General features: G+C 39.4%; 1 protein-coding gene across 1 annotated transcript in view; it reads right to left on the bottom strand.

Annotated features, from left to right (window-relative positions):
* The window catches only part of LOC117573194 (synaptosomal-associated protein 25), a 79,778-nt gene that overhangs the window by 29,439 nt on the left and 27,201 nt on the right, over positions 1-23,138 (bottom strand). The window contains 3 exon segments of the mRNA XM_034256188.2: positions 2,785-2,913; positions 4,737-4,773; positions 4,776-4,853. Coding sequence (XP_034112079.1) covers positions 2,785-2,913; positions 4,737-4,773; positions 4,776-4,853 — 244 coding nt within the window.

Here is a 23,138-nt window from a genome sequence, read left to right as displayed (position 1 = left end):
CATCGAAGTACTCGACGCAAGTATGGAAACAGCCGTAGACCCTAGGGACGCAAGAAGCATAGTACGCCACACCATGCGCGCCATAGAGCATTCTGGCGCCGCAGCGATGCCCAAAACGACAAACTTCCTTAAAAGGAAAGCTGCCTACTGGTGGAACGAGCAGATCGCGGAGCTCCGAAAAGCCTGCCTACGCGCGAGAAGGAAAATGACTAGAGCCAGATCTCGAAGCAGTGCTACGGCGGAAATCGAGGAGCACAAAGAAGCTAGAAAGCGCCTTAAACTTGCCATTGCCCACAGCAAAAAGAGCAAATGGGAAGAGCTACGAAGCGACATAAATACCAACCCATGGGGTCTTGGCTACAAAATCGTAACGCGCAAGCTAGGAGCGCAAAGGCCGACTCCGGAGCTCAACGAAAACGTCGTGGCCAATATAGTAAACACGCTCTTCCCACAGCACAAACGACGCACCGACCCAGAGACGCCCGCCCTCGAAGAGCCTCCTTTCTTTACAGAGAACGAACTCAGATCGGCGGCAAAATCTTTGAAAAACAACAAGGCACCCGGACCCGATGGGATTCCATCTGAAGCACTAAAAGCCATAACAGACGCACGCCCGAAAATCCTGCTAAACATGTATAATGCTTGCTTGATGGAAGGAATTTTTCCAGAGGTGTGGAAGCGACAGCACCTAATGCTAATAGACAAAGGGAAAGGAGACCCAGCTACCCCAAGTGCATATCGCCCGCTATGCATGCTTGACACAGCGGGGAAACTGCTGGAAAGATTATTAAAACCTCGGCTATCTACAGCCATAGAAAGAGCAGGTGGCCTATCAAATAGACAGCATGGCTTTCGACCAGGTAGATCGACAGCTGGAGCGCTGCAGTGCGTCATAGAAGCGGTAAGCGATGCACAGAGAGGAACCGCCTACTCCAAAAAAATAGTGCTCCTGGCCGCCCTTGACGTTAGAAACGCCTTCAACAGTCTGCGATGGACTGACGTCATCGATGCGCTAGAAAATCGCTTCGGAGCACCAGCCTACCTGATGCGCATGGTCCGCAGCTACCTAAGCAAACGAGAGCTGATATACCAGACGCAAAGTGGGACCAGGCGAAAGATCGTCACTTCGGGTGCAGCATAGGGCTCTATCCTCGGCCCGGACCTGTGGAACGCTAGTTATGACAGCATCTTCTCAATAGAAATGCCAGACGACTGCAACCTGGTCGGGTTCGCCGACGACATCGCCGCCATCATTAAGGCACGCGACATGACGGAAGCGCAGCGGAAGCTAAACCAAGTCATGATGCGAGCAATGGCTTGGTTCGAAACCCATGGTCTAAAGCTCGCCACAGAGAAGACAGAATTAATAATTTTAACAAAACGGCACATCCCTCTCGAAGTGAACATGCACGTGAGTGACGACATAATAAAAACAAAATTATCACTCAACTACTTAGGCATCCGTATCGACCCAAGAATGACTTTCTGGACCCAAATAAACCACACAGTGGAAAAAGCGTCAAGGGCAGTGGCATCACTCAGTAAGCTGATAGCAAACGTTGGTGGCCCAACTGAGGGCAAGCGTAAACTGCTGATGTCAACAGTAAACTCAATACTGCTTTACGGCTCTGAAGCATGGGCAGACACCCTGACCATACAACAAAAATGCAAAACACTGTTGGCCGTCCAGAGGACGGCGGCACTTAGAGTAACGTCCGCATACCGGACAGTGTCGACAGCAGCAGTTTTGGTGATTAGCAGCGAAATCCCCATAGATCTGAAGGCCAGAGAGCGACGGCGCACCTGGCTAAAGCGCCAAAATAACCAAGAACCTGACACCGACCCCAGAGAGGAAACTATGCAACAGTGGCAAGATCGCTGGACAAACGAAGCAACCGGTAGGTGGACTGCCAAACAAATACCTGACGTAAAAATATGGAGCAACCGCGACTTCGGTGAAGTAAACTACTATTTGACACAGCTGCTTTCTGGGCACGGATACTTCGGAAAGTACCTGCACCAAAGAGGACTACGCCAACAGCCAAGCTGCGTGTATGGCGATGCCGATATATGACGCAGAACATATTTTTTTCTCATGCACTCAGTGGCAAACAGAAAGAGAGCTGCTGGAATCGCAGATCGATGGAATCTGGAGGCCACAAAACGTTGCCAAACTGCTCGTAAGTAACAAGCAAAACTGGAAATTAATAACGAGACACGTCGAGAGAATCCTCCGACGCAAAAAGAGGCGCCTGGACGCAGGTGAAACGATGAGCTAAGAACACCAGAGCGCCCAGCCTGAAGTTATGCGCATTCAATGCGGTTCCGGGCTGGGAAATTCCGCCATGAAACAGAGAAAGGGGAGTTTTTAGCGGGTCAGCATGCATATGCGATCCCCGCACAGCCATAGTTTAAGACGTCGCTATGGTGGTGTGTAGACATTTTCTTCCCTACCTCAAAAAAAAAAAATTATTATTATTACTATTAAATGAATTATATATTTGAGTTAAGCTACATCTCTTCGAAAAGACAATTATTGTTACCACGAGGTCAAACTTAGGATCGAAAGGGTTAAAGTAAAATCACTTTTTCTTTGTACATGGAGTGAGAAATTCTTAGCGAGGCGATTCCGTGCTCAACTTCTGCTAGCGATAGTTAATCGTGCATTGTTACAAAATTAAATTGCATAATATATCAATATAAAACGACCTATGGTAAGTTAATCAAATATGGTGATTACTCGTATTTTAATATTTCTATAATATGTATGTTTTTTTTAATTACCTGCCAATATATCCAGCTTGAGCCATCATTCCATTCCTATCATCCATTACTCGTTGGGGTTGATTATTGACAACCTTTCCATCATCATTTCCTTTCCACGTTCCATCATCTTCTTTAAACGACTGACTTCTATGAATATACAAAATTTATGTTTAATCACTATCAATGTTTTATGATTTTCTCACTAGATGTAGACAAATCTCACCACCAAGTTAAGAAATACATATATTGATAGTACCGACCAGACCATTTCAAGGGTGACAAGTTTCGGAAATTTGTTTGGCGGTGTTACTGACTACTTGCAAGCAAAGTAATCGATACACACACACAATCGTGTCTTTATTGAGAGTATAGCAAAAATTTGAAACAAACTTAATCTGCGTGCAAACATAATAAAAGCTGTGGAAAAATTATAAAATTATAGCTCTATAGTCTCTGAGATCCAGCGTTTCATACGCACAGACAGACAGACGGACATAGCTAGATCGTTTCAGCTGATCAACAATATATATACTTTATAGGATCGGATATGTCTCCTTCTGCCTGTTACATACATTTCCTACCTGCACAAAATTATAATACCCTTCTACACTATGTGTAGTGGGTATAAATAGTTTATTCCTATATTTTGAAACTTTAATGAGCTTTCTAGAACATTAATTTTATTTATACGAGGGTTGCTATTTATATTTCTGGCCTAATAATGAAAATGCAAATATTTATCATCAAATATGGATTTATTGTTTTTTACAGTATTCTCCAGCAAGACTTATACACTTTTGAATGCACTCAACCCAATTGTCGAAGCACTTTTTCCACTCATGGTTCAGAATGATCCATCTTTTCTTGTTTGTTTTTTCGAATTTCTACTTCAGGCAAACAAATTGTAGAGTACCACTCAGAATTGACCTCCTACATTGCTCAAGTGGAACAATCGTTACATGCCAGATTTACCAAAGAAACAGGCTCTTCCACGAATAACTTTCGTTATATTTGGCTCGTCGCAAACGACCCACATGGTCGATTGATGTTTTATTTCGGGCTCATTAGCATAAATCCTTGCTTCCTGTGACGATCTTATAAATGTCTTTTGAAGCACCGCGAATGTATTTTTATGTATTTTTTCAAAATTTCTTTGAACCAATCCACACAAGCCTTTTTTTTTAGCAATTGTCAAATTGTGCGGGATCCAACGAGAACAAACCTTTTTTACGACCAGGTGCTAATGCAATATCGAATGTATTCTGGTGGAAAAAATCTCCAAGGATGTCTCTATCTCACGATAAGTCACATGACGATTTTGCATTATCAGTTCACGCACGGCATCAATGTTTTCTGGCACAATGACTGTTTTTGGATGACCTTCACTACCTTCGTCTTCGAGCGAGACCACGATAGAATTCATAAAACCAGTTTTTCACAGGGCTATAGGATGGCGTTTCAAGGCCATACAGAGATTTAAGTTTATCGATGCACTCCTGTCGTGATAATCCACGTCTAAAGTTGTGAAAAATTATTGCTCCAAATTGTTCACGAGCTAATTCCTTTTTCTGGTAAGTTTTTGATTAATCGCTTATCGATATCAAACATGAAAAAGTTGTATGGAGCTTTTATCGATAAAAGTCCAAACCTATTTTTGGGAAATAGCCAATTGGTCCTAATATGGCTACAAGTGACCTAGGCCAGAAACTTAAATAGCAACTCTAGTATGCTTACATATATCAAAACAATTTGGTTGGTTTTGATTTCTTTTGTATCACCGATAAAAAAATGGAAGCAAACAAAGATTTTCATAATTATATTATATTATATTATATTATAATTTTGTTTTTTTTTGTTTTGTATTGTATTATTGTATGCGTTGTATAATTTATTAAAAACAAAAACCTCGTGCGCTTAGAAAAAACATAAGTGTAGTAAAATAAAGGATTTAAATAAATAGAAATATTTACTTATTGCAGGGTAAAACACAAATGCCGCAACATTTTCCATCCCACTCAAGTTTTTTTCAGCTTCTCGCATGTCTGCATTGATCTGATCCATTCCTTCCTCGATTCGGTCAAGTTGTTCTAAAAATATTCAAGAAAAATATAATTGTCAATCGTATTTGTCCGTTCACTGGCAGAATAAAAATCAACGCATAGCCTGAACGACCAATGCTAAAAAATTAATGTTTTCATTAAAAAATCAAAGTTATTCATACTTAAGTATAGAACAAACAAGTGAAATACGAGTATACAACGTTTTATTCGACCAACGTTTTATGCTATCCCGTTAGATATCTAATTAATTTGGTATACATTTCCATTTGAAATACCTCAATTACCAAAGATATTAACTCAAGTATGTCAGTGATAGTAAATCTAAATTTAATAAAACCACGTTAATATGGGAAGATAATAAATCAACAAAAATATTGTAATTTAACTGTTATTAATTTTTAAAAATGTTCACAGTGGGCGATTTGGTCCCGCTAGCGGCATTTAATTAATAACTTCTAAACTAAAATAGATATCTTCAGTCGGTTTTTTTTCACTGATCAGAAAAAAATCATAGAATTTTTTAAGTTAAAAAATTTTTTTTTTAATTTAAAATTTTTTTTTTTTTAATTTAAAATTTTGTTGTACTTTTATTTTATTTGAACTTCAATTAACATATTTCATATATAAACTTTATCTAAAAAATGATGGGATGATGGAAAAAAATGGGATGACTTCTGAGTGCAATACTAAAAAAAGATTTCTTTTTGGTACTAACACTGTTTCTAAAAAGTACCATAGTTTCAAGTCTAGCAGATAATAGCAGTTGATATTACACATTTTGAACGCCACTGATTCACACTTTCGGCTAATAAAGGAGTTAGACTGAATTAAGTTGAATAAATTAAGTTCTACTCCACGAAAGACAGGTGTACGCTAATCCGGGCTAGTTGTTAATACACTGAATTACCACTACGTTTTATGAGCTACACATTTATAGACCGATCACAAATTCCATGCGCGCAAAGAGAAAAAATTTTGTAAAGCTCTTTGCGAAATCATATGGTGTGTTTGACCGATCACAGCTGATGATCAGCTGATCGTAGAGCTTTCAAAAAGCTTTTGAAAATCTAATCAAAGCATCTGCTATCGATATGTGAAAAAATATTAACGGATTTTTAAATTTGAAAATTTGAATTAAATGCCGCTAGCGGGACCAAATCGCCCACTGTGCTGCTGCGTGAAGTTGTGTTTTCGCAGCTAACCAGCTTCGACGGAATATCCTCCGCCTCCCAAACTTTGGAGCTTAATCTGTCGAGTTGATCGTCTGCTTGGATAGCGACTCTTGTCGAGAACGCAAAGACAGTTGTCGACACATTCTGGGAGACGGGGCCGGTGAGAATCCAACCAAACACGGTTTGTTGGCCAAGGAGTGAGCCACAAATGTTTGGCCGGGAACCGCTCAGAATGACTGACGGAAGGATATCCGCGCCAATTAAGATGTCCATCTGAGCACTTTTGTAGAAGTTTGGATCTGCCAGTTCAATCGCTGGTAGATCCTTTAGGAAGCCTTTCAGCACACGGAATGATGGCACCTTGTCTGCCAGTTGTGGAATAACGAACGCTGAGGTCTCGATATGGAGCCTCGGCTTCGTTGGACAACCAATGCTGAAGTTGCATAACTTCTGCGGTTGGGCCGCAATTGCATGATTCAGCCCAGATACTTGGGCTTGCACGGATTGGAATGGCAACTTTATGCGCTGGAATAAACGCTCAGAAATGAAAGTCGCTTCGGACCCCGAGTCGATTAGTGCTCGTGCGGTGTAGGTATTACCTAGATGGCATACATTGACAACCACCGTGCCGAGAAGGATGTTCTGAGCGTTAATGGCAAAGTAATTTTGCACATTTGATGCCGATTGATTCGGAGTGGACTGTATGTTGGAAAGTGTGGCTGAAGTGTAAGAGGAAGAGGCACCATTGTGGGCACTGTCGCCCCGATGAAGAAGAGTGTGGTGCCGCCCCTTGCATGTGAAGCAATTGTTCGCACTCGTACACTCTCGGAGTTGGTGATCTCTTGCAAAACAGTTTAAACAGAGACTTTTCTGTTTGATGTAGCTCATCCGATCATTGACCGACATTTCAAGGAAGCTTGGACAAACCCGGACAGGGTGATTCTCTTTTGAGCACAAGTCACACGATTTGCCTCTCTGAGCGACTCGAGCCTTGAAAGAGTTAATTCGCTTTGAACTCTGCTGTGGACGGGATGGTCCAGCGGTAGAGTTCTGCGAGTTGTTTTGCTTCACGTCCTCAACAGCCTCGAGCGTACGATAACGCTCGTTGAGGAATGTGCTCATGTCCTGCTATGCGGGAATCTTGGACTTGTCCACCAATGATTCTTCCCATAGTGAGAGTGTAAGTTTGGGGAGCTTGGATGAGCAAAGAAAGACCAGGATGCAGTCGGCGAAAGGACTAGAGACTGAAATGTCTGAGTGGTCAAGAGCGGTCAAGCACCGCTGAATTGTGCCATGCAGCTCCTTAATCGCTGCTCCAGACTCTTGCGAAACCGTGGACAGGTTGAAGAGAATTTTTAACTGGCTCGTTATTAACAAGCGCTTGTTTTCGAATCGCTCGCAGAGAGCACTCCAAGCCGACGCGAAACCATCGTTCGTCAGCGGAAATTTGGCTACGATCTCATTGGCCTCATCTGCGGTTTTTGAATTGAGATGGAATAGTTTCTCAACCGGAGTCAACCTCGGATTGTTGACGTAGATGGCCGTGAAAAGATCACGGAAGGTCGGCCACCGCACCGGAATACTTCGGTGTCGACTGGAGGGAGCCGGCAGCCACTGGAGTACACAGGAGGAGCGGATGCTTCTCTCCTGGTTGATTCGGAAACTTGTGTAATTTGCCCCTTTACATGGGCGAGACACCGCTCATACACTGCATAGCAGTGGTCAAATTTCGCCTCCATGGCCTGTATGCCTTCGTTGTCGCCGTCTCGATGCAGTGCATCAGCGCACGTGGCATAAGCGGTCTCTACACTGTACCAGAGGACTTGCAGGCGGTCACGACGGATCTCGTACGTGTGTACATTGTCGTCTTCGGCTGCAGGCTTTCTGACAGGATAAAGTGCACAAGAGACGGCGACACTGAGACTCGCACGGGTGTTGCTAAGTACGGCCTGGACGGATCGTATATGTAAAGAAGCAGACGGCGACGGACGATCACTTTGATCGGAGTTGAGCGGCGGAGTGGCGGATTTGGATCCCGAAGGAGCGGAAGCGGACGACAGGCGACGAGCTGTGGTCGGAAGCTACGTTTAGAGTCCTTTTCACTCTTTTGGCTTCGGCTATCACAGGATAGTGAACAAAGCCGACACAACTATATACGGAGTGTATATGTAATATACTTATACGGAGTGTATATGGAATGTATACGGAGTGTATATTGAATATGTGTGTAAGTGTCGTGTATGGAAGCGTTCGTGTATGTATGTGTGTCGTATGTGGATGTATATGTGTCGTATGTATATGTATATATATATGTATATATATATATATATATGGAGTGTAGTGGATCTACGCGCGTTTGTTTTTAATAGAGTGCAACTTCCTTGTTAATTAGAGTAAAATAACACGAAGAGGTTGCATTCACTGGAGTGTGTCAAAAAAGCAGACAAACGCGAAGCGACAGAAATGTAACAAAGTACATACAACAGCGGCCAAATCGTAAAATATAAGCGAACTCTTTTAAACTGTATAGATACTTACACATACATATACATATAAGGACATATGTACTTATATATGTATATGTTGTGTCACATATATATGTATAAGGTACAAGGGAAAAGAATATGGCGCGAACACGACACTTGCACAAAATGTATGGAGAAAAAAATGTATTACTTATCTTGACAACCAATTGCTTGCTGGGGTCGAGCGATATCCAAATATCCGGCTCGAAGGACCAAAATGTGTAGGGGGGCGTCTTTAGATAAATAAACAACCCTTTAACTTTTGAAACTTTACAATTATTTTATTGCACTTGGAAATGCACTTGTTGTGCCGAGAATAGAAACATATGTTGTAGGAAAAAGCACTAAAAGAGGGCAGGGGGACCAACGTGAGGATAAACTAGATAAGTGTGACAAGGTCACACGCACAGTATACTAGCTTTGTCACTATCGATATCAATTGATCGCGACCACACTGTCAGCTGTTTTGAGTGGTCACACCTGCCATCATCTGGCATCGACATACATGTAGATGGCGTTTGCAAACCTATGCTGAACAAGCCTGTTGAGCTATAGAGCTTTTTCTACAGCGATGAAATATAAACAAGTAAGAAAGCTACAGTCGAGTGTACTCGACTGTGAGATACCCGCTGCCCATTTCGAATAAAAGATATATATTTTGCGATATTTTTCTCAAAATTTACCAAATATACTGTAAAACAAGTAAGAAAGCTACAGTCGAGTGTAGTCGACTGTGAGATACCCGCTACCCATTTTGAATAAAAGAAATGTATTTTGCGGTAGTTTTCTCAAAATATACCGAATATACTGCAAAATACTAAAAATATACCAAATGGTATATTTGGTATATCGATATAGTACCGCATTCAAAATATACCATAGACGTCACAATATACCAGATTGTCAGCCAAAGCAACTAAGACCCCTAGTATGTAGGCGTCTTTGCCCATACAAAAGTATTTCTTTAATAACTTCGACAATTTTTATCTGATCGCAACCAAATTTTTCAGGGGTCATAACTACTGTAGTAATTATAGTATATACCAAAATAGCTTTAAATTTACGCTTGTTATTCGATTTTTTTGATTTGCAGAGGCGGAAGGGGGCGTGGCAAAAAATTGAAACAAACTTGATCTGCGTGCAAACATAACAAATGCTGTCGAAAAAAAATTATAGCTCTATCTCTTATAGTCTCTGAGATCTAGGTGTTCATACGGACGGACGGACAGACGGACATGGCTAGATCGTCTCGGCTGTTGACGCTGATCAAGAATATATATACTTTATAGGGTCGGAGATGCCTCGTTCTACCTGTTACATACATTTTCTGCCGTCACAAAGTTATAATACCCTTCTACCCTATGGGTAGCGGGTATAAAAATACCAAAAATATGTCAAATGGTATATTTATTTTTGGGCGTGGTAAAAATTTGAAACAATCTTGATTTGCGTGCAAACATGACAAATGCTGTCGAAAAAAAGTATAGCTCTATCTCTTATAGTCTCTGAGATCTAGTGTTTCATACTGACGGACGGACAGACGGACATGGCTAGATCGTCTCGGCTGTTGACGCTGATCAAGAATATATATACTTTATAGGGTCGGAGATGCCTCCTTCTACCTGTTACATACATTTTCTACCGTCACAAAGTTATAATACCCTTCTACCCTATGGGTAGCGGGTATAATAAAATAAAAACACCACGAATTTCTCTTCAAATAGTATTTTCTATATTGTTTAAAACGTTATAATCTTGCTAGTCACAACACAAGTTCTTATAGTTACAGCGGCACGACCGGTACGAACGAAAAATGGGCTGATAAATTAAAAGCGGCGTGAGCTTTACAATCTCTTTACATTTACGTTGTCTCATATTTGTTTTGTTTTTTTGCTACTGCTTAACCAAGGAAAGCCTTTTATTGACTTCATGGTCATAAGTCGATCGAAAAGAACATCCATTGCACTTCAAAACCTACATATATATGCATATTTAAAACAAATTGCTTTAACCCTAAATAAAAAAAAAAACAAAAAAACACAAGTGGGGCTTTTGCCTTTAAGTCTGTAAGTCCTGTGGATTTGGATTACCTTTACATATTGCTTTGAATTTGGCTTAAAACATTCGGGATTTTATAATTTTAAGCTATTTTTTAATCAGTTACCCTAATGAAAGCAGGGGGAGAGGGGCATCATCAAATGAAAAACAGTTAGCTGGCAAAAGAAGGGGATCTTTTCACATAATGGTCGAAGCATCTTATAACTTCATCTCATGTAAAAAGAAAAGAAAGGTTAAAATACCTCGTCCAGCTTTGTAGATTGGTATAATAAAAACAAGAGTGGTGTTGATCTATCAGAATTATAAAGAATTGATACAGGGCGCACACATAGCCGCTAATAATAATAGCGCCACGTACTCGGCATCAGTTCTGCTTAGTGCGACTATACATAGCTTCTTTGATTCTAATGTGAGCGCAGCTCCCGTTGCAAAGAAAGCCCAACGGCTATACTTGCAGTCCAGTTTGTCGCCTGGAAACTTAATTCCGCAGTGCTCTTCAAGTATCGTAGTATTCACTTAGCTCCAGCTTCGTGCTCATGATATGGATTAACATTCCTTTGGGCTAATTTGGTGATAGAATGCATAATTTTAGTAGGTATTATAAATACCAAAGTACTTCAGCTTATACACAACAATTATGCTGAATAGTTGGTCATCTTGAAGAGTGAACACACAAGATTCCCTTGCTTATGAAATAAACCCAATCTCCTGTGGAATGGTATTTAGCGGCCACTTTGCTTAAAGCCATACCAAGCATTAAATAGTTTTAATCAGGATGGCCCTCATCGACGAATCCCTCCCTATCGCATACGTTAATTAAGTCCGCCAAGCTCGTTGACCGTTCCCACATTTCGACTCCACGTGCCACAAAGTCAGCGTTTCTCACGAAAGGTAAACACGGGCAAAAATTCGACCACTGCACTCAGACATAATCTGAGATAGTTGCACCGCATCGATAATTGGAAAATTGGCATAAGCCACGAGAAATTCCAACATTAGCACTGTGGGACTGCCAATCAGACAAAAGCCATGCAGCGTCGACTTAGATTTATTTAGATTATTTCAACATTGTAAATTTTATTTCTAATCAAGCCTTCGAGCATTAAGCTTTTGAGTTCTATTTTTTTTAAGACAATTTATTGAGGTTAATAAATTGTTTTTAAAAAAAATAGAACTTAAAAGCTTAATTCATATACATGTGAAGCATGATACAATTATAGAAGGTAGTCTCGTCGGAAAAAGCTTTCGTCAGTGCGTTTTCGTTTTTCGACGCAAGAGGTTGTCTGCGGATGAATTTTTTTCTGCAATTAACCCTTGTGCAAAATGACATTTTGCAATGTATGCCGTAGACACGGATAGAATTAAAACATTTAGAGAATTAGAGAATTCTCATATATATTATTAATATTGTTCATAAACAATTTACATTTAAAAAATAAGTCAAGGAGACATTAATATTAGCTTCAAAATATGTAAATATTAATATCATCGTCTAAGGGTTAATGCGCATTTCATTGTCGTCTCGCTCACACTGCTGTGCTGAGACTCTTTCACTCGCACTCATTGGTATGATTATGGAGGAAGTGCTTTTTCCGACGAGACTACCTTGTATAATTGTATCATGCATGTGAAGTATGGCACTACTGGTTGCTGGCAACGAGTGGCAATGCGAGCTTTGGGAAAAGATATGGCAGCGCTGATCACGAAAGCAAGATCGACGAGAAGTCAGTTGGTGTGTCGGCGTTGACAGGAACAGTTGTCCTCTAATTGTGCAGATCATTATTGTCTTTATTTCATCATTATTCTGTTTATATCATCATTACTTCATTATATATTCATATATTATACTTCATATCAATAAACTACTTTGTTACATTTGGGGGCTCAACCGCCTGAAGTTCGGTATTATAAAACAGAATTAATTGTGTTGAAACGGCGTTGAAAACCAAATCGAGTGTACATATTGTCGAGTCGCGATGAATGTGTGTGTGCATGTGTGTGCATGTGAACAATGAGAAAAACAGCCGCAATAGAAAAAGCTAAAGTTGAAAGAGGACAGACTTATATGTTGCGAAGCAGAGAAACAGTGAAGACAGAAGAAGTGAAAATCAAATCGGTGGAACTAGCGAGAAATAGCGCAACAAACAGAGTGAAGAAAGAAGAAGGAAAAAAATGAATTATTGGAAGTTGCAAGCAATAGCACAAAGAAAAAAAGTGAAATTAAACTGGCGAAAATGGAGCAGAGATTGAATAAAATCAAGTGAATTTGCAACAAATAATGCAATTATTAAACTTAAAAATTCAAGCCGATGAGATAGACCGGCAAGAGCCAAAAGTGTCGGTAGAAGGTTTTTCCAAAGTTGTGCCAGATTTTGATGGAGAGTCAGTGCCAGTGGAATATTGGTTTAATAACTTCGAGCTAAACGCAGACGCATACGGGTTAAACGAGAAACAAAAATACGTAAATGCGCGATCGAAAATGACAAAAACGGCTCAGTTGTTTCTTGAATCTGAATTTGTATGTAATTACGGAGAACTAAAAAACAAGCTGTTAAAGGAGTTCAAAAGAGAAAATGAAAGTGCAGAGATACATACAAAACTGAACGAGAGGAAGAAACAAGATGTTGAAAGTTTCCAAGAAAATGTGCTGCAGATGAGAAAAATTGCTGCTTTGCGTAACGTCGAAGCAAAGTCAATTATTCACTACATAGTAAATGTCTTAAATATTGCAAAAGAGTTTAAATATAGCATGTACGGTTGCAAAACTTTTGAGGAGAAAGAAAAATACTGCGATTATGAGTGTGTAAAAGAAGTTGCAAGCCAAAGGGACGATAAGGAAGAAGGAAAGCATAACCAGATCTGCGAGAACTCTAAAAGAACATCTCATTGCTTTAATTGTGGTTCAGTCGATCATGTGCGTAAAGACTGTGTAGCTAAAACGAAGTGCTTCAAGTGTCAAGAAGATGGAAATATTTCGTTAAATTGTCCTAACGCAGACTAAAAACTAACTAAAAATTATAAAACTAAACAACGTTGAGGTATCATGCCTGGTTGATACAGGAGCTGATGTATCTATTATGAAATACTCAGTTTATAAACGCTTGCCTGCAGTGGAGCTCAATAAATGTATATCTGTTCTGCGTGGTATGGGAAAAGTCAGTACAATTCCATTGGGCGAATTCGAAGGAGCCGTAACTGTAGAGGATGTTCAGTCGATTCAAAAGTTCGTTGTGGTACCAGACAGCAAAATTGAATTTGATGCGCTGGTTGGATACGATTTTGTGTCAAAGTTTCATTTTGCTCTGAATGAGAATGGATTTAACTTTTCATCGTCGTCAGCTCAGGAGGATCACGCTGACCTTAATCAGATGAGTATTTATAATATCGTTTAAACAAAAGTTGATATAAATGCTCCCCTGCAGTACAAGCCGAGCATTGAGTCGCTGAAGCAGGAGCGGAGCAGCGTACGTGGCGATGCGAGCAGCAAGGAACTCTTGCAGTTGGAGCGTGAGCTGCAGGAGGCGCGTCAACAGCTTCAAACAAGTAATGCAAACATGAGCGAGGCGCAAAGGCGTGAGAAAAAGTAGCAGAAAGACTTAGACAACTAGGTGGCCATGAAGGAGCTGAAAGAGCGACTGGAGATCACAAACACCGAGCTGCAGCACAAGGAGCAGTTGGCACGAGAATATACACAAAAGATCGCCGACTTGAAGACGCTAGTCGAGGCCATTGAGGTGGCCAATGCCAATTTATCGGCCAAAAATGCAGAGCTTTCGACAGTGCTGGAAGTGTTTTAGGCAGAGAAGAACAAAACGATGCAAAGCTTTGAGTTGTTCGAGATGGAGGCGGACATGAATGCCGGAAGACTTATTGAGAAGCTGCACGGCATGAAGCAGGAGCTGCAGCAAACGCACAGCGCACTTAAGTTGCAGAAGAGCAGCAACAAGCAATTGCAGGAGCAACTGCAGGAGTTGCAACAAACCGATCAGAACTTGCAAGGCACCGCTGTCGACAAAAAGCGTAAACAGGTGTATGGCTACAAAGAAGGTGACTTTGTTGCTGTGAAGCGGACACAATTCCTTGCTGGGAGGAAATTACACAATAATTACCTTGGTCCATATGAGGTAATAGAAGTGAAACGCAATGGGTGTTTTGAAGCTGCACAGATCGAGGGGCCCAATATTACTAACACAAGTTCTGACAATATGAAGCTGTGGCAGTACGTCGGGTACAACGATGATTGTTTGTCGTCTGGGACAGACGATGCTTATCAGGATGGCCGAATGTGAAGTATGGCACTACTGGTTGCTGGCAACGAGTGGCAACGCGAGCTTTGGGAAAAGATATGGCAGCGCTGATCACGAAAGCAAGATCGACGAGAAGTCAGTTGGTGTGTCGGCGTTGACAGGAACAGTTGTCCTCTAATCGTGCAGATCATTATTGTGTTTATTTCATCATTATTCTGTTTATATCATCATTACTTCATTATATATTCATATATTATATTTCATATCAATAAACTACTTTGTTACATACATGTCTTCATTGGATTCGCTGTTGAGGTAAGTTGTTGACACGTCCATCTGATACATGTACAATCCATGCTACACGACCACTAGTCGGATTGACGAGTATTTTGCTTCTGGTGAAAAAAACTCAAAATAATTAATCCCGTAACGCTGAATGCAGCTCTTGCAATCAGTCGAGACTTGAATCGCTTAATGTTGCCAAGGTTATTGGATTTTATAGCATAGTCCTATTTGCAGCCATTACAAATTTCACCCCTTGGTAATTCAACCAATAGCCAGAACTAATGAGTTCGCAAGCTATCAATGTAATTCTGCATTATAGATTTCCATTTTTTTTTTTTTTTGCATAGTTCATCTCAAGATACGTAGATTACATAAACTTTTCGACTTCGCAGTTCCGCAAAGATCCTGTCAACACGCTCCGCCACGCTGTTTTGCTGCGGAGTGTACGGGACTGTCAGCTGCCTTATGATGCCGTTACTCTTCAGGTAGTTTTGAAACACTTCGCTTAAATATTCGTGTACATTGCCGCTCCTCAAAGTTTTTACCATCTATCAGCTTGACTTTCTGCATATGCCTTAAACTCCTACAATTTCTTATTTATTTTATCCTTATCTTCAGAAAGCAATCAAACACAAATCTAGTCTTATCGTCGATAAATGATAGCACATCAATTTTCTAAAACCTTTAAAAGCTTTTTCACACATATTTGGCACTTTGCACAGGCTATATAGGCACGATCTTTCATTTCACATAAACTAGTCTTCAATCCGTGTACCATATTGATCTTTATAATTTTCTGCAGAGTTCGCAAGACTATCAAATGGCTTGTTGCTTTATTTGTTGTATCGCTGACTTGTTGATATACGTAGCCTTTATGCATAGTCTATTATTTATTTTATTATTATTTAGACTAGTCTACTTAGTTCTATACTAAAAGATATTATATAAGATTCCACGATGGAACTACTTGAAAATTCACAATACAGTATAGTATTATAGTATATATTCTAATATGCAATGATTATTCTTCTCAAGATATTTGAATTTGGGATCTTTTGCATGATGTCTACTGAAGTCGAGAAAAGGAAGCCAAAGCCTCGGCCTATTTATATACGAGAAAAAAGTTCCAATGTTCTCGTCAACAAAATTATTGAGCTTATTGGCAAGGATAACTTCCACAAACAACATTCAAGGATAATATGCAGGAAACAAAAAGTCAAAAGAAGTCTGAAGACAATTACAGAATATTATCGAAATATCTTACCGATAATAAAAATAACTTTTACTCGTATCAGCTTAAAAGCAGCAAGGGCTTGCAAGTCGTACTTAAGGGTATAGAATCCGAAGTAATGCCTGCAGAGATAACAAAGGCACTACAAGAGAAGGGACTTAGCGCAAAGACAGTCTTCAATATTCTTAACAGGGATAGAAAGCAGCAGCCACTCTTTAAGGTTGAGCTTGAGCCAGAAAATAAGCCCCTGAAGAAATACGAAGTGCATCCTATATACAGTCTTCAGTTTCTGCTGCATCGCCGAATTACAGTTGAGGAACCGCATAAACGCAATGGTCCGGTACAATGTGCGAACTGCTAAGAATATGGCCATACAAGGTCATACTGTAAACTGCGCCCGTTGTGTGTAGTTTGTGGAGAGCTTCATGACTCCGCACACTGCCCAGCCAGCAAAGATGACTGCAACTCGAAAAAGTGCGGCAACTGCGGTGGCAATCACACTGCTAACTATAGAGGTTGCCCAGTTTATAAGAATCTGAAAAGTCGCATCCATCAAAAAGGAATTACTGCCCGCACCCAAAATAAAACATTGAAAGTCTCCAGATCAAACCCTGAAGTCTTCTTCTCGACTGCAGCCAGATTCTCACTAGGACCCATAAACTCTGACAAAAGTGTGACATACGCAAGCGCTTTAAAATCAGGACCGGCTACCCCTGCCTCAAAAAGTTCATTTCTGCAATCAGCATACCCAGAACCGAACACGGCTCAGCAGCATCAATCGCCGGAGCATCCAAAAAACAACTTCGAAGCTATGATATGCAGTCTACAACAAAGCCTAACAGATTTTATGTCATTTATGCGCAAAACTATGCAAGATTTAATGCGAAACCAAAATCTATTGATTCAAATGCTGGTTTCACAGCAATCCAAATAATGATTCCCCTACGGATCTCTACGTGGAACGCTAACGGCGTTTCGCAGCATAAACTTGAGTTAGCTCAATTCCTACTCGACAATCAAATCGACGTAATGCTGCTTTCAGAAACACACCTTACAAACAAATACAATTTTCAACTACGAGGATATACTTTCTACGGAACAAATCATCCAGACGGTAAAGGATGATGGTGGGACTGGAATTCGAATCAGAAGCCGTATTAAGCACCACTATCATAACAAATTGGCTGAAAACTACCTATATATCTATATATACAAATACTGGCAATCAACTTTAACTAGCCGCTGTATACTGCCCCCCTCGCTTCACTATAGCTGAAGATGAGTTTATGCAGTTTTTCAACTCACTAGGAGACCACTTCATAGCAGCAGGAGACTACAATGCCAAGCACACACACTGGGGATCTCGTCTCGTGACTCCAAAAGGAAAGCAGCTCTACAATGCTATTATCAACGTCAAGAACAAGCTCTAGTATATTTTTCCTGACACACCAACATTCTGGCCGGCAGACCCAAAGAATCTTCCCGATTTAATAGCCTTTGCGATTACCAAAAACATTCCAAAAAATCTGATAAGTGCCGAATGCCTTTCGGATCTTTCATCAGATCACTCGCCTATACTGTTTATTCTACTCCGTCCTCCAGGAACATTGGAACAATCACTAAAATTGACCTCACAGAAAACCAATTGGATTAAGTACAGAAAGTATATTAGCTCACACATTGAGTTCCCAACAATGAAGCCGACGTAGACAGCTTTGTTAATTCACTGGAGGGTGTACTTATCTCTGCAGCCCAAGCTTCACCACCTCAAACCATAAATACACAAAGCAATCGAAAGAAGACAAATCTACAAATCGAGCAGCTCGTCCTCGAAAAGCGACGCTTACGTCGAGAGTGGCAATTCCACAGATCGCCATCTGCTAACCAAAATTTAAGACATGCCTCACGTGAACTTACTAAAGCTCGACAGCAAGAAGAAGCATATGTCCACCGCCCCTACATAGAGTAATTGTGTACTTCTAGTACACTCACTATGGAGAGCTCACCCAACTCTGAGCTCACCGAAAGAAACCGTGACGCCTATTAGAAATTCCACAGGAGGCTGGTCGCCCAGCGATGCAGACAGAGCCAGCACGTTTGCCAACCACCTTAAAGATGTCTTCCAACCAAATCGTGCCACGAGTGCGTTTACTTTGCCGACTTTCCCATATGAGTCTCAGCTTCAACATGAGCCAATCGAATTTCGCCCAAATGAAATCGTTAGCATCATCAAAAATCAACTGAATCCGAAAAAATCTCCGGGCTGCGACCACATAACTCCCAAAATGATCATCGATCTCCCATATTGCGCCCTTTGCACTATCACCCAGCTTTTCAATGCCATCGCAAAACTTGGTTACTATCCAGTGACATGGAAAAAATCATAATAATGATAGCAAAGCCGGGAAAAGACCACACAATCCCTACGTCGCCTACTTTCATGCTTATCTAAACTCTTTGAAAAATGCGTTTTGACTCGGATAAAAACATACAGTATGTCAAGAAACTCTTTACACACTGAAAAAAAACATATTTTTTGACTTTGCATGCAAAAATAACGCCTTTGGTTATTATTTTTCAATATTTTTTTAATGCAGATCTATTATTTGGCAAATTTTAAATTAGTATGTACAAAAATAAAAACAATACAACGAAAGGGAACATTTTAAATCAACAAAATATGAGTTTACACATTTTTGACACTGTCAAGAAAGTGTTTACACACTTTAGTTTTCGATTCTGTTTTGTTCTATTTTTCGAAAAAAACTGTACTTTATTGTTATCTATGCTTCTGCACTATTCGCTATTTTTACATTCCTTTTCATTTCATTGCGAAATCTTGCTACGCACTTGTCAAAAAGCTGATTTTTAAATTATTTAACATGCTTGGAGCTAGATTGGCTTATGTTACCCAATTGACTTATTATAGTCTCCAAATTGAAAAATCTGTAGCTTAGCTAGTGGAGCTAATTAGGGTATCGCGAAAAATAATTTATAATGCTCCAAATCGATCCGAAAATGAAGACAAACTGCAAGCAAAGTGTGGAAATGGTCGCCTTATTATGGGCAAGGTCCGTCAAAACCCCCAAATTTTAACCAGAACCCTTGCCAAGGAGTTGGAAGAAGGGTGTGACACGGTCAATTCACATGAAACCATCCGCCAACTGATTCTGCGGAATATTTATGCACTTTCAATTTGTACGCAGTGGAGTACATACACAAAATTAAAAACTCTTAAATATATTATAAAACGCTGTTAAACCAAAAACGATTATATTGTGAATAATGGTATATAGTTTATTTGTACAGGTAAATATATAAATAATTTGTGCTGTGTTTCGCGTAAATTTTTGTTAAAAAAGTGCGTCTTTTTAGTTCGTATATGTTGGACGTTACAAGGTTTGTGTAAGGGTTTAAGTATTTCCCCCCGGTTGCCACCAAATGAAATATACGTGCCGTTATTTAAAGATTATAAAAATATTTATTTCAGCTGCGGAAGCCTGCGGATGGGCATTTGCCATTACAAAATGCAACCTAACCCCATTTTCCAGTAGGTCTATCTAGGAGGGAAGCACGTTTTTGTTCTGTGTCTGTTATATTGTTGTTGTTGTGATTTTAGTTTCTTGTTCTTTCGTTTTTTGCTTTGTGTTTTATGTATAAGTCAATGCGAAAGCTTATTTTTAACATTTGGCTTAAAGAATGCGGTACACTTGCCGAAAGATCTAGAAATGTGTTGGATGCCTTAATTAAGGACATAAGGAAGAATTCCAAAAACAAGTAAACTATGTTTGTAAAAAGCTTGCATTATTTTGGCAAATCGTCCAGCGGAAACAAGGAATATTTTTTAAAAAATATTCTGATTGGCTTGAGTGCAAAGAAATTATTATTTTAAAATGCTGTTCGCCACCAAAAGTTTCTAATTCACATTGTGAACGTCCAAAGAAGGATTTCACTAAGGTTTCAAATAGGACGAAACGCCGACGCATAGCAGAGGTTGCTATTCGAGATGAGTCTGCTGCATCTCTTTTATCTGTCTGATTTCCATGGGAATAAATCAATTTCCGAAATAAGCATTGAAGAAGTTTTAGCTGTTTTCATGAAAGTTTTGTGTGCTAAAAGAAAAAGCTATCCGAATAATATTACTGTCAGCGATTCTCAAACAGAAGTTCAACTTCAAAGTTTATTAAATCACACTGCTGAACGCATATTGGAACTTCAAAAAAAAGGTTATCTATGATATCAATGATGACCATCACATACAAAATCGGACCATTCCAAGATTATTTGAAAGAATCCAAGGCCATCATCGACTCGATATTGCAGACCAATCCGGTTCCAATTTAAAAAGGAGACGACTCAGCTTTGCCTAGATAAAGAAGCGTATTTCAAATACAAGATTGATAACCTTAAAACTAGCAAAGTTGAAATACAAAATCGAAAAATTAATGGTATATATATATATATATATATATATTCATAAAGTTTTACTTCATGCTCCTGATATTATAAACCATTCTTTATTATCGAGAACTTTCTGAACAAGCCGCTGAGGCGAGAATTAAAGATATTAAAAAATTTCGATTGCAACATACGCGCAAAATTTCACGAGTCGCCTCAAATACAGATTTATTTAACAGATGGCTTTTAAGCGGTGACCCATTTATTAGTGGGCAAAGAAGAATTACTTATATCCAAAAATCACCGCTACTAGAAACAACAGTTTCTTTACTAAATGAAACAATTTAACGATTACGTATATGATTTTGTAATATTGTTCGTTTTCTACTTAAATATATTATTATTTTTTTGTTATCATAACCTTTTTGAGGAGGTTGGCGTGGGAGTGGACTTGAGCAATCACTCCAATATTTTTGTATTATAGTTCTATGTTAGTAAATAACTTACAGTAGAAATATAAGCCTGATCTGACCATTAGAAGTGCTTTTATGACTGCTCTCTCATGAAAGCGCCATCACTAATGCAATCGTTCCTATAGAAGCTATAGGATATAGTGGTACGATCCGGTACATTTTTTTATAATAATTTTCTAAATTTGTGGTGAAAGTTTCATAGCGATAGCACAGCTAGAAGTATTTATGGCCGCGGTTCCATACAAGCCTGACCACTGTGCTATGTTATTGTGGTATGGTGCAGACCGTTAAAACACGAACGAACCTATCCATCATGGAAGGGACATAATGTCGATCGTTCATGTGCATTACAGGGTCTATGAGATCGACGCCAACTAAAGCTCTCGAAGTTATTGTTGGTATAGGCACGAAAATACCCAAAAAAATCGCTCGAAGGACTGCCGCTATGATCAAAGCGCTATATATAGAAAGACTCTTATTGACACGAGCCTGACACCCCTTTAACAGCACTCTATTAACACGATATATGTAGAACCGGGCTGTTGGCGGGAAGAACTTTGCATTCACAAACGCACAGTGGTCGATTTGCTCTCGCTAGCGGCATTTAATTCAAATTTTGAAATTTAAAAAGCTTTGATATTTTTTCACAAGTCGACAACAGATGCTTTGATTAGATTTATCAAAGCGTTTTAAAAGCTCTACGATCAACTGATCATCAGCTGTGAACGGACAAACACACCTTATGATTTTGCGCGCATTCATTTCGAGTTCCTCGGAAATTTAAAATGTTTATTGAATTTATTAAAAGTTTGGCTTTTTATTTTCTTCAAGGTATGTCTTACAAAAAAAATTAAAGTTTGTGACCGGTCTATAAATGTGTAGCTCACAAAACGTAGTGGCAATTCAGTGCATTAACAACGAGCCCGGATTAGCGTACACCTATCTATCGTGAAGTCGAACTTAACGGATTCAAGTGGATTCAGTCTAATTCTTTTATTAGCCGAAAGTGTGAATCAGTGGCGTCCAAAATGTGTAATATGAACTGCTATTACCTGCTAGCCTTGAAACTATGGTACTCTTTAAGCACATTGTCAGTAGCAAAAATGTATCTTTTTTTAGTATGGCACTCAGAAGTCATCCCAATTTTTTCCATCATCCCATCATTTTTTAGATAATGTTTATATATGAAATTTGTTAATTTAAGTTTAAAAAAATAAAAGTAAAACAAAATTTTATATTTAAACAATTTTTTTTTAATTAAAAAAAATAATAAAAAATATTAAAAAAAAATTGTTTATAACTTAAAAAATCTATGATTTTTCTCTAATCAGTGATAAAACCGACTGAAGACATCTATTTTAGTATAGAAGCTATTAATTAAATGCCGCTAACAACTTAACAACTTAACTGATACCTGGAGGAGTGGGTGCGGCTGCCCTGAGATCTTTTGACAGTGAAATTGAAGCACATTCTTATCTTCGGTCGGACTTGAGGAGGATGACGTAATTAAGTATGTCATACATATATCAAGAAAAGACTGCAGGAAAATGCTTGGCATTTTAACTGACCAATGTTTGTTGAATCAATGATCAGTGAAGGAAATGCAACGAGTCCAGAGTCAAGGAAAGATTGGAACCTCTACTCTGCAAATGTCCTGTACTATCCAGTCTCCGGCTAAGATTTAGAACTCACGGCTATCCGCTAGGACGCTGTGGCCTAAAATGCATCCATACCGTGCGACTTCTGAGAAGAAATTATCAAATTGACCATAATTTCTGAATTATAATACTTCAAGAACACTAAAACCCATTTTTAAAAATTTTTGGTCTGCGTTGGTATTTTGTTGTCAATACTTAAAGTCTATGACACTCAAAAAATACAATTGGCGCGAAAGCTTGTGATTTTTTCTGTGAGTTCTAGCTT

The sequence above is a fragment of the Drosophila albomicans genome, chromosome 2R (genome assembly GCF_009650485.2).
Source record: "Drosophila albomicans strain 15112-1751.03 chromosome 2R, ASM965048v2, whole genome shotgun sequence".
NCBI lineage: Eukaryota > Metazoa > Arthropoda > Insecta > Diptera > Drosophilidae > Drosophila > Drosophila albomicans.
Note: the sequence above shows the minus strand (reverse complement) of the source record. Positions and strands in the feature narration are given on the sequence as shown.